Source organism: Littorina saxatilis, linkage group LG16 (assembly GCF_037325665.1).
Source record: "Littorina saxatilis isolate snail1 linkage group LG16, US_GU_Lsax_2.0, whole genome shotgun sequence".
In the NCBI taxonomy this organism is placed as follows: domain Eukaryota; kingdom Metazoa; phylum Mollusca; class Gastropoda; order Littorinimorpha; family Littorinidae; genus Littorina; species Littorina saxatilis.
Genome location: NC_090260.1, coordinates 29214536 through 29226385, shown reverse-complemented (window position 1 = coordinate 29226385; position 11850 = coordinate 29214536). Strand labels below are relative to the sequence as shown.

The following is an 11850-nucleotide window of genomic DNA, read 5'->3' as shown; positions in this document are numbered from 1 at the left end:
AGGGGAATTTACACGACTCATGCTAAGCAGCCCTGACAGTCTAACAAATGGTGTGCTCGACTTTGGCTAGTGATTCTGAAAATGTACTAGCCAGAGATCGAGAGCAAACTTTACTAGCAAAACTAACCATTTGTTTCAGCAACTTTACTCGCATCGGTGAGAAGATGAACATTTCTACTCGCCAGTTCCATGTCGTGTAAATTCCCCTTTAAACGGTCCACCCGAGTACGGCGCAAGTGGGCAAGCAGAACCTTAAGGGCAAAATGCATCTCGCCACTACATTACATGTAGTCGCCACTACACTACATGCTGCGATAGGGATTATGACGAGTACTTGGCCTGTTTTATTGTAACGCAACGTGAAGCGGGCTGGGAACAAATAATCACCTCTATAATCTGCAGTGCGTCGTCTGTCCTGCTGACGTTACATAGGTGAGCGCCGGGCTTAAGAATGCAAACTTTGAGTCTACTGTTACGACACCTGACCAGGTCGTCACGATTATGCAGTTCCTGGCTTACTATTCCCGCCACATTGTGGGCACTCTATCCAGTCGGCAGAAGAAAAAAGGCGCAGCAAGGGCTGAGAGTGTGATTATCAACAAATACTGTGCACACTTTTTAACGAATACGATACAATGCTCGACGTTTCGACCCAAGGATCTTCCTCGGGAACACACAACACGAAACACAGTGGATAAAAGAAAAGAACAGACGATAGAACAGAAAGAAGAACTACGGATGTTACGATTCACCAACAAATACAAACGGACACATGCGCAGTCACCATGCATCGTTCTGCTTTAGTGCGATCATTGTTTTCAGTATTGTGCGCCAAGACTTCTGCGTAATGTTTCTTCTTCGTCGAGTGCTGGCCGCGGAAGTGTTTTTGCTGCGAAAGTGTTGTGTCCAAAATGATTGCGCTCGACATATGTGACCGAAAACGAGAAGATAACGTACGCGCGTTTCGCGTAAGGTTCAGAATTTGAGTGTTTGTTTCTTCTCATCGGTATTATAAAAGTATGGCTGGTATTTGAAACAATTAAGGATGATTGCCGCTGGTTCAGTTCAATATACGTTTTTGTATGCTTGACCAAAATATGACATTTTACACAGATCGAGACAGTGAGTGTTCCTCCGAGATCGCGCCAGCGGTCGAGGTGAACAATGACTGTTAAGATCTGTATTAAATGACATAGTTTGGGGAAAAAAACACTAATTACAAGTACGTATCGATCGATTTCAGTTAGAATTGCCTTCATTGTTTTGGATTGCATGCACACACACATGCGCTCTTTTGTAGTCTCGGATATCCGCCCAAAAGACGAGTTTTTGTCGGACTCTGATTTTACATGGCTCAAAGAAGAACAAGTCGCGTAAGGCCAAAATACAACATTTAGTCAAGCTGTCGAACTCACAGAATGAAACTGAACGCAATGCAATTTTTCAGCAAGACCGTATACTCGTAGCATCGTAAGTCCACCGCTCGTGGCAAAGGCAGTGAAATTGACAAGAAGAGCGGGGTAGTAGTTGCGCTGAGAAGGATAGCTCACGCTTTTCTGTACCTCTCTTTGTTTTAACTTTCTGAGCGTGTTTTTAATCCAAACATATCATATCTAGATGTTTTTGGAATCAGGAACCGACAAGGAATAAGATGAAAGTGTTTTAAAATCGATTTCGGAAATTTAATTTTGATAATAATTTTTATATTGTTAATTTTCAGAGCTTGTTTTTAATCCACATATAACATATTTATATGTTTTTGGAATCACAAAATGATGAAGAATTAGATGAACGTAAATTTGGATCGTTTAATACAAAAAAGTGTTTTTTTACAATTTTCAGATTTTTAATGACCAAAGTCATCAATTAATTTTTAAGCCACCAAGCTGAAATGCAATACCGAAGTCCGGCCTTCGTCGATGATTGCTTGGCCAAAATATCAATCAATTTGATTGAAAAATGAGGGTGTGACAGTGCCGCCTCAACTTTGACAAAAAGCCGGATATGACGTCATCAAAGGTATTTATAAAAAAAAAATAAAAAAAATCCGGGGATATCGTTCCCAGGAACTATCATGTCAAATTTCATAAAGATCGGTCTAGTAGTTTGGTCTGAATCGCTCTACACACACACACACGCACAGACAGACAGACACACACACATACACCACGACCCTCGTCTCGATTCCCCCTCTACGTTAAAAAATTTAGTCAAAACGTGACTAAATGTAATGAGAAGCAAGCGGTTAAAAAAAAGGGCGACGACAGAGCCTTTGAAGGAGGATACTATCTCTCCCTCGCAAGGACATACTCCTTCACTTACGAACAAGCCATTTACTAACCTTAGCTGAAAGGCACAGTGCAGCTCACAGCCTTCGTCACACAGTTTTGCGTTTTTGTTGCAGCTGAGTGCATTAATTTTACAGTTCAAAAATCCTCCTATGGTAGTAAAACAAACCCAAAACTACCCAACGACGACATCTGTGAAGCTCTACAGTTTCTCGTTCACGCGAGTGCATACATTAACCTAGTTATTACGTTGGTGTTTGGTCGGAGTGATTCCGGCCTCCATTTTGTTTTACACAAACTCATGATGACGTCTGACATAGTTTGCTAGTGACGTGTCTTTTCAGTTGTGCATGTGGTGATCTATCTGATCTAAATTTAGATCCAAAAATAGGCCAAGACCAGCCGGGTCCGAGTACGAAATTAATTCGTAAAACAATCGCAGTTCTTGACTCTTTGGGTGCAAGTCAATGAAACTTGGTAGTTCTTCTAACGGATAGCTGCCTGAGGTATGACTAAAAGCCCCAGGGGCTCCGTGCACCTGGATTTGACAAGTTCAGTACCTTGAAGCTTACCATGGAGGACAAAAACAGAGACAGCATTGTCGCGGTGTCTTTCGTGAAAATCGCAATCCCGTCGGAAGAACCCAAGGCTGGACAAATCGATCAACACAAACACATTGGTTTCCAAAATGCCGCGTTTGAAGGAGACGAGAACGGTGACAAATCCGACAAAACAAATAACAAATCCGACGAGATTAAAAGAAAAGATAAGAAACATGGTGACACTGGAAACAGTCACAAACCTACTGAACGCAACGGCCAGCATGGACATCTTCAAATTGACAACGAAGAAGAGAAAAAGAGTGAAGCAAATCGTGCGGATGTTCACAAGCACGATAGTATTCAGGAGAACCAAGCTACAGATAATAACAGAGATGTTCTGGGACATAAGACGTCAGTGGCTGAAACACTACTACCAGCTACCAAACACGACGATGGTGTCAGTGGAGTAGCAGCAACAACAAATGAAAATAATCCGCCTCGGAAATATGATGCATATACGTGAGTGATTCAGTAAATAATTATGTTTTGTTTTGATTGGGGGTGGGTGTGTGTGTGTTTGTGTGTGTGTGTGTGTGTGTGTGTGTGTGTGTGTGTGTGTGTGTGTGTGTTAAGGTGTGTGTGTGTGTGTGTTTGTGTGTGTGTGAATATGCTAGCCGACGCCAATGCGATCTGGTTTCCAGAACGTAGCCAGGGTTCCGCGTGGGAGAAAAAGACTCATGAGTCAGTCCACCTCTACCAAAAATGTTAAAACATATTCAAAGTCGTAAAACATCAAGTAGGCTGAGTAGAGGAGGGGGTGGGGGGGGGGGGGGTCGGGCATGCGGGGGGGGGGGGGGGGGGGGGGGGGGGAGCGTGGCTTTGACCCCGGACATTGTTTTGTCTGTTGAAGCTGAATGGTGCAATCTGACCTTAGTATTCGACGCTTTATCGTATTACGTACTTCTTTCCAGTCAGCTTTAAATCCCCCATATTTAAATCCCCCATAATTCTATCTTTGGGGGTTCCTGAAAGACAACGTCTACAGGAACAACCCTCAGACAATCGCAGAACTCAAGTGAGCCATCACAACAACCATTCGCGGAATCTCGCAACAGGAGTGCAGGGGCGGACGAGGGGGGGGTTTCAGGGGTTTCCGGAAACCCCCCCCCCAGCCAAAATGTTGTTTTTAAAATTGTGTTTTTTTTTGGTATTAATCAGTGACAAAATCTGCTGCCTGAAACTGGTAATGATCATCCTCAAAATGCACCAGATTGCACCATTTTGCATCCTTTTTTACAAAATTTTCCGGGGGGGCATGCCCCCGGACCCCCCTAGCAAGCTAGGCGCTTTGCGCCGTCGGCTCGGCGCTTCGCGCCTTCACACCCATATCTTCACAATATACTTTTGGAAACCCCCCCCATAAAATGAACTGATCCGCCCCTGGAGTGTGTGCGGGTGATTGATAACTTTGCGCGACGAGTTCAAGTTTGCCTGAATCGGCGCGGAGGCCATTTGGAGCATGTTCTGTAGAATGAGCATAACTTTCCTGAAAGACAAGCTAGAACGCTAACATTTTCTGTGCAAATCATGCAGAGGCTACTTGTGTGTGTAAATAAATTTTTATGAAGATTGCTTTATTTTTGTTCAATTTATGACGTTTTGTTTGGGTCACCCTGTATTTACATTATACCGTAAAAGCACAACGACACTTCCTGCATACGTGGGAGAGACTCGCTGCTTTTTCAATATCGAACAACTCGTTTTCGCTCGTAGTTCATTATTTAACAAGAGGCGAAGCCTTCAAGGCTCACGTAAGAAATCGACAAACAGTAACACAAACTCAATCACTCCGTCACACATACACACACACACACAGTAAGCATAGGTGACACTGTGCAAGAAAGCGAGACACTAGATCTAGATCTGTCTGTCTGCATGTAGCCTACTTACAGACACGACTGCCAACTAGTCTCGGCCCGCTCAAAATAACAATGACCGAGACATTCCTTCGCGTGACGTCTAACCCTCTTACGCCATAATGTGACGTCTTCAAATGACGAAATGTTAAAATTTCTACCACAGACATACACACGCACGCACGCACGCACATACGCACATACGCACGCACAGACAGACAAAGTTACGATCGCATAGGCTACACTTCGTGAGCCAAAAAAGCAACTTGTGTCATTCTGGTACGACAACAGCAAGCCATGTAGTATTCTCTGTTTAGGTTTGCCTACTGTCAAGTGCACATATACACTCATCACACAAAAAGTGAAGGACCGCTTCTATATCTATATACGGCTTGTATGTGTCTGTCTGTCACTTCGCGATGCACGGCCAAAGTTCTCGATGGATCTGCTTCACATTTGGTGGGCATATTCAGGTAGACCCCGGACAAAATCTGGTCGATGAAAATTTTCAACACGTACTCTCAGCGCGCAGCGCTGAACCGAATTTGGTTCTTATGGTTTTTCTGTACATCCATTCCCAGTAACTCTTCCTTATCTTCTCCAGTGTTTTGCGCGTTTATCTCCATTCCTTCGTGTGGCGTCAATCGCGTACGGTGCGCCACTCACCCGGCGAAGCCGGCGTACGGTGCGCCACTCACCCGGTATTCGGCTCTACTAGTAACTAAATATATACAATCTTCAACAAAATGTGTAAAGGAACCACATCGATAGTCCAGTAATTTAAATAAAACGTGCATAGTTTTTAAATTGACAACAAGGATTTTGAATGTTGTACCATACACAGTTTTGGCATACAGTTTCACGGTACCATATGCTAAATGCATGTACAGATTCTGCTTTTTGAGAAAAACGAAGTGAGGTTCACAATGTCCTATCGAATCGCTTGTGATGCATGTGGCAGGACAGGGCCTTAATCGGCCTTGAGCACTGCTCACGAGTTTGTTTACAAACGTTGAAACACTGACGAAATAAAGCACTGACATATCAACATGCCTTCATAAAAAAAAAACTGAACATTTTTTTGGACCGGTTCTTAAGTCTGTCCTTAACTGGGCGAAGCTGGCCGCACATAGCTTGAGCACTGAGTTTTCAGTAGAAATAAAGACTTCGCGAAGCTGGCCGTACATCGCTTGAGCACTGAGTTTTCGGTAGAAATAAAGACTTCGCGAAGCTGGCCGTACATAGCTTGAGCACTGAGTTTTCGGTAGAAATAAAGACTTCGCGAAGCTGGCCGTACATAGCTTGAGCACTGAGTTTTCGGTAGAAATAAAGACTGCGCGAAGCTGGCCGCACATAGCTTGAGCACTGAGTTTTCGGTAGAAATAAAGACTTCGCGAAGCTGGCCGTACATAGCTTGAGCACTGAGTTTTCGGTAGTAATACAGACTTTGTGGAGCTGGCCGCATATAGCTTGAGCACTGCGTTTTCGGTAGAAATAAAGACTTCGGGAAGCTGGCCGCATATAGCTTGAGCACTGAGTTTTCGGTAGAAATAAAGACGTCGCGAAGCTGGCCGCACATAGCTTGAGCACTGAGTTTTCGGTAGAGATAAAGACTTCGCGAAACTGGCCGCATATAGCTTGAGCACTGAGTTTTCGGTAGAGATAAAGACTTCGCGAAACTGGCCGCATATAGCTTGAGCACTGAGTTTTCGGTAGAAATAAAGACTTCGCGAAACTGGCCGCATATAGCTTGAGCACTGAGTTTTCGGTAGAGATAAAGACTTCGCGAAACTGGCCGCATATAGCTTGAGCACTGAGTTTTCGGTAGAAATAAAGACTTCGCGAAGCTGACCGCACATAGCTTGAGCACTGAGTTTTCGGTAGAAATAAAGACTTCGCGAAGCCGGCCGCATATAGCTTGAGCACTGAGTTTTCGGTAGAAATAAAGACTTCGCGAAGCCGGCCGTACATAGCTTGAGCACTGAGTTTTCGGTAGAAATAAAGACTGCGCGAAGCTGGCCGCACATAGCTTGAGCACTGAGTTTTCGGTAGAAATAAAGACTGCGCGAAGCTGGCCGCACATAGCTTGAGCACTGAGTTTTCGGTAGAAATAAAGACTGCGCGAAGCTGGCCGCACATAGCTTGAGCACTGAGTTTTCGGTAGAAATAAAGATTTCGCGAAGCTGGCCGTACATAGCTTGAGCACTGAGTTTTCGGTAGAAATAAAGACTTCGCGAAGCTGGCCGCACATAGCTTGAGCACTGAGTTTTCGGTAGAAATAAAGACTTTGTGAAGCTGGCCGCACATAGCTTGAGCACTGAGTTTTCGGTAGAAATAAAGACTTTGTGAAGCTGGCCGTACATAGCTTGAGCACTGAGTTTTCGGTAGAAATAAAGACTTTGTGAAGCTGGCCGCACATAGCTTGAGCACTGAGTTTTCGGTAGAAATAAAGACTTCGCGAAGCCGGCCCCACATAGCTTGAGCACTGAGTTTTCGGTAGAAATAAAGACTTCGCGAAGCCGGCCGTACATAGCTTGAGCACTGAGTTTTCGGTAGAAATAAAGACTGCGCGAAGCCGGCCGTACATAGCTTGAGCACTGAGTTTTCGGTAGAAATAAAGACTTCGCGAAGCTGGCCGCACATAGCTTGAGCACTGAGTTTTCGGTAGAAATAAAGACTTCGCGAAGCTGGCCGCACATAGCTTGAGCACTGAGTTTTCGGTAGAAATAAAGACTTCGCGGAGCTGGCCGCACACAGCTTGAGCACTGAGTTTTTGGTAGAAATAAAGACTTCGCGAAGCTGGCCGCACACAGCTTGAGCACTGAGTTTTTGGTAGAAATAAAGACTTCGCGGAGCTGGCCGCACATAGCTTGAGCACTGAGTTTTCGGTAGAAATAAAGACTTTGTGAAGCTGGCCGTACATAGCTTGAGCACTGAGTTTTCGGTAGAAATAAAGACTTTGTGAAGCTGGCCGTACATAGCTTGAGCACTGAGTTTTCGGTAGAAATAAAGACTTCGCGAAGCTGGCCGTACATAGCTTGAGCACTGAGTTTTCGGTAGAAATAAAGACTTCGCGAAGCTGGCCGCACATAGCTTGAGCACTGAGTTTTCGGTAGAAATAAAGGCTTCGCGAAGCTGGCCGCACATAGCTTGAGCACTGAGTTTTCGGTAGAAATAAAGACTTCGCGAAGCTGGCCGCACATAGCTTGAGCACTGAGTTTTCGGTAGAAATAAAGACTTCGCGAAGCTGGCCGTACATCGCTTGAGCACTGAGTTTTCGGTAGAAATAAAGACTTCGCGAAGCTGGCCGCACATAGCTTGAGCACTGAGTTTTCGGTAGAAATAAAGACTTCGCGAAGCTGGCCGTACATAGCTTGAGCACTGAGTTTTCGGTAGAAATAAAGACTTCGCGAAGACGACTTCCGGCCCAATTACGGACCGCCTTTAACTTGTTTTGGAAATAGAGAATACTACATGGCTTGCTGTGTCGTACCAGATTTACACGATTTTTTGTGTGTAATATTGAACTGCGAGCGAAAGCGAGCTGTTCACTATTTGAAAAAGCAACGAGTGTAAATCTGGTACGACACAGCAAGCCATGTAGTATTCTGTTTATCCTACATACTGTACTTACGTGTATTTTACTGAAAATGTCCTGCAGTCAAGGCAGCTAAATTGAAGACGCTTGTTTTGGAACCTCGATCTCTTCTAAAGCCTCGTGCAATCTATTACGTCAAAGCAAAGAAACGTCACTCTGAAAGTGTGGCGTGACGTGTTAGTTCCAAAGATTCATAGAGGGTAATTAGCGAGCGCAGTTTTTGTTTCTATAATGACGTTTGTCTCGGTGACTTTGGCATTATTATAAGCCGTGGAAAAAACATGTCCCTGCCAGACTTGCTTGACATGACCTCATTTACATGATATACACACGTGTGATTTGAACGATTATTATCTCACGGGTGTCTCTCTCACGTATGTAGGATAAAAGTATATATACATTATACTGTAAAAGCACAAAAACACTTCGACGTTGTATTTGTGTATCGACAGCTTTATTGTATCGTATAGATCATAGCTGTGCTGTAAGTCACGAATTCGGAGTGTAGTTCAAGTGGCACTTAGTGAAAAGTGAATTTACCACTGAACGTTAACAGCTCTCCACACAACAGAACGCCTTAAAGATACACTCTTTTTCATGAACACATTTTAAAACATTGTGTTTGACTCACTATCTCCGATCTGACCAGGAATAAAAGCAAGACCATGGCTCCACTTGAACGCTAGTATGTATCTAGACTGTTGAATTGTTTTAGTTGATTTGTGTTTGTCTGTGTAGAAGTGGAGGGATGGTCTTGTAACAAAAAACTTCCTTTCTCTTTTTGCTTGTTTGTTTGTTTGTTTTGCTTAACGCCCAGCCGACCACAAAGGGCCATATCAGGGCGGTGCTGCTTTGACATATAACGCGCGCCACATACAAGACAGAAGTCGCAGCAAAGGCTTCATGTCTCACCCAGTCACAGTATTCTGACACCGGACCAACCAGTCCTAGCACTAACCCCATAATGCCAGACGCCAGGCGGAGCAGCCACTAGATTGCCAATTTTAAAGCCTGGGTTCGAACCCACGTTAAAATTAATATTAAAAGTCCTACGGTTTTGAGCCATTAAGGACTTGAGTGTTTGTCCGCTTTCAAAAAGTGGAAAACCACGACCTCCCGATCACAGGGCGGACGCTTTACCACTAGGCCACCGTGCCGGTGTTTCTTTCTCTTGAAAATAGGGCAATGCTATACATACAGAACAGGATTAGATTGTTTGTTGCAGCAGTTTTGTAACCGACACCGACGGGCGCAGCAGCCTAGTATTTAAGACGTGGGAGAGAGAGAGAGAGGGAGAGGGAGAGGGAGAAGGAGGGAGAAGGAGAATGGGGAGAGAGAGAGGGAGAGAGAGAGAGAGAGAGAGAGAGAGAGAGAGAGAGAGAGAGGGAAAGAGAGAAATAGAGATAGAGTGAGAGAAAACGAGAGAGAGAGAAAGAGAGAGAGAGAAAACGAGAGAGAGAGAAAGAGAGAGAACGAACGAACGAACGAACGAACTTTATTACTCAAGGATGGAGATTTTAGGCTCACGCCTGGTCTTACAATCTGTCCCTGCTAAACTAAGACATAAAAATAAAGACAATAAAAGTACAATTGTCAATCGCAATCATACAGTATTGCTAATTACAACATTACCTATACGAATACATAATGCATGATAGAACATTGAAATGTACATGTATGTCAATATAATACAAAGGAAAAGAAAAGTCGACGCGCACACACACGCGCGCCGCATGCCTGCAATCACGTTCGCACTCAATACAACACACACACTCACACTCTCACACACACACACATACACTCACACACACACACACACACACACACACACACACACACACACACACACACACACACTCACACACACACACACACACACACACACACACACACACACACACACAGAAAACGAGAGAGAGAGAGAGAGAGAGAGAGAGAGAGAGAGAGAAAGAGAGAGAGAGAGAGAGAGAGAGAGAGAGAGAGAGAGAGAGAGAGAGAGAGAGAGAGAGAGAGAGAGAGAGAGAGAGAGAGAGAGAGAGAGAGAGAGAGAGAGACGAAGCAGTGTTTGTTTGTTCCTTAACATCGACAGTAACTTGAAATGTTTACTTGGAATTGTGTATGTAATTATGGCAGTGCTCAGCAAGGTGGCAGTACCACCTGTACGGGGGTACCCAAATTGTGATTTTACTGTTTGTAAACTGTTAGGATTTGTCAATTGAAATTTTGCATGATTACTCATTATACCACATATCTTTCATAAAAAGTGTTGATTTTGGCCTAACAAACATATTTCTTGGTGAAAAAAAAAGTTTTTGTAGGATGAGCTGTGGCCGACGTAAACAAAAAATCATTTATTTGTGAACTCATAACTCATAGGTTTATGCACAGATTGTCTTCATATTTTGTAAATTATGTAAGCAGTAGATTATCTGGATTATGTGCTCGGGGATTTCTTATATCTGTAACGGTTGATGTGTGATGGCCGTGTAAAAATGTGCCTAAAATTAGGTCATAAAAAAAGTTGAAAAAAATTCGTAATCAATTTCTAGGACAGATATCCAGAAAATGCTATGACCAAATCCAGATACAAGCATTTTAAAGCACTCCACAAAATTGTATGTGAGTATCTCCAATAGTTCTTGAGATATCAGCCGCAAACTGACCCGCCATCGCCATTTTTCGCTAACTTTTTAGCCGTCAAATTGGATAAAAATGTGCTTTCCTACCTGTCTGCCACAAATGCTTCAAAAACTACAAGAAAACTTCAAAATATCCGAACAAAATCAACACAGGAAGTTCCAAACAGGGGAAGTAATCCGGGAGTAATGCTTATTCGCCTTGACTGAGGGAGTAATCACTGTAACACGATGGCTCAGGGGTATAAACGCAAAGAAGAAATCGGTCGTTTTAAACGTGGAAATTCTCGGAATTGACCTCAAATTTCTCGAAAACTACTACGTTTTGAATAAAAACACTTACAGATTATGAAATTTCAATCATAGTTACATATAAAAAGTCTTACATCATGTAATGTCATGAAAAAGTGATTTTTGACCCACGTACAGGTGGTACTACCACCTAATAAACTCAATACCTTGACAAGGGAAACAACTGGGGTAAATTACCCTTTGGAGGTGAAGCAAACGGATTGCCTACCCTTGAAGAGCAGTAACTAGCCAGGTTGTGGTGGCTTGTATCCACAGTGGCGCCCCGATGTTGAGACCCCCCCCCCCCCCCCCCCCCCCCCTTCCGCCCTATCTCCTGTATACGACCCTGTTATCTCGTATTGTCTGTTTATAACCTCTTTGAATGGACCCCGATTTGGAAACTCTTAGAATGTTAAACGTCTTAAAAGGGGGTTTCATAATTTTGTGACGATTTAGTGTTGTTGAATTTGTTTTCCATTTATTAAAATGCTAAAAAGCCTTTTGGTTTTAACCGACGTTAACTGCATACGTGCGAGTCAAAACAAAGCAACCCAAATGTAATCTTTTTTATTTAGTCAA

The 11850-nt window shown here is 43.6% G+C and overlaps 1 protein-coding gene across 2 annotated transcripts in view; it reads left to right on the top strand.

Annotated features, from left to right (window-relative positions):
* Positions 1–2250: 2250 nt before the first annotated feature.
* LOC138950776 (NADPH oxidase 5-like) overlaps positions 2251–11850 on the top strand; it is a 102962-nt gene continuing 93362 nt past the window's right edge. For both annotated transcript variants that reach the window (XM_070322499.1, XM_070322500.1), the window contains exon 1: positions 2251–3349. In XM_070322499.1, coding sequence (XP_070178600.1) covers positions 2862–3349 — 488 coding nt within the window. In that variant the 5' untranslated portion in view covers positions 2251–2861. The remainder of the gene's footprint in view (positions 3350–11850) is intronic.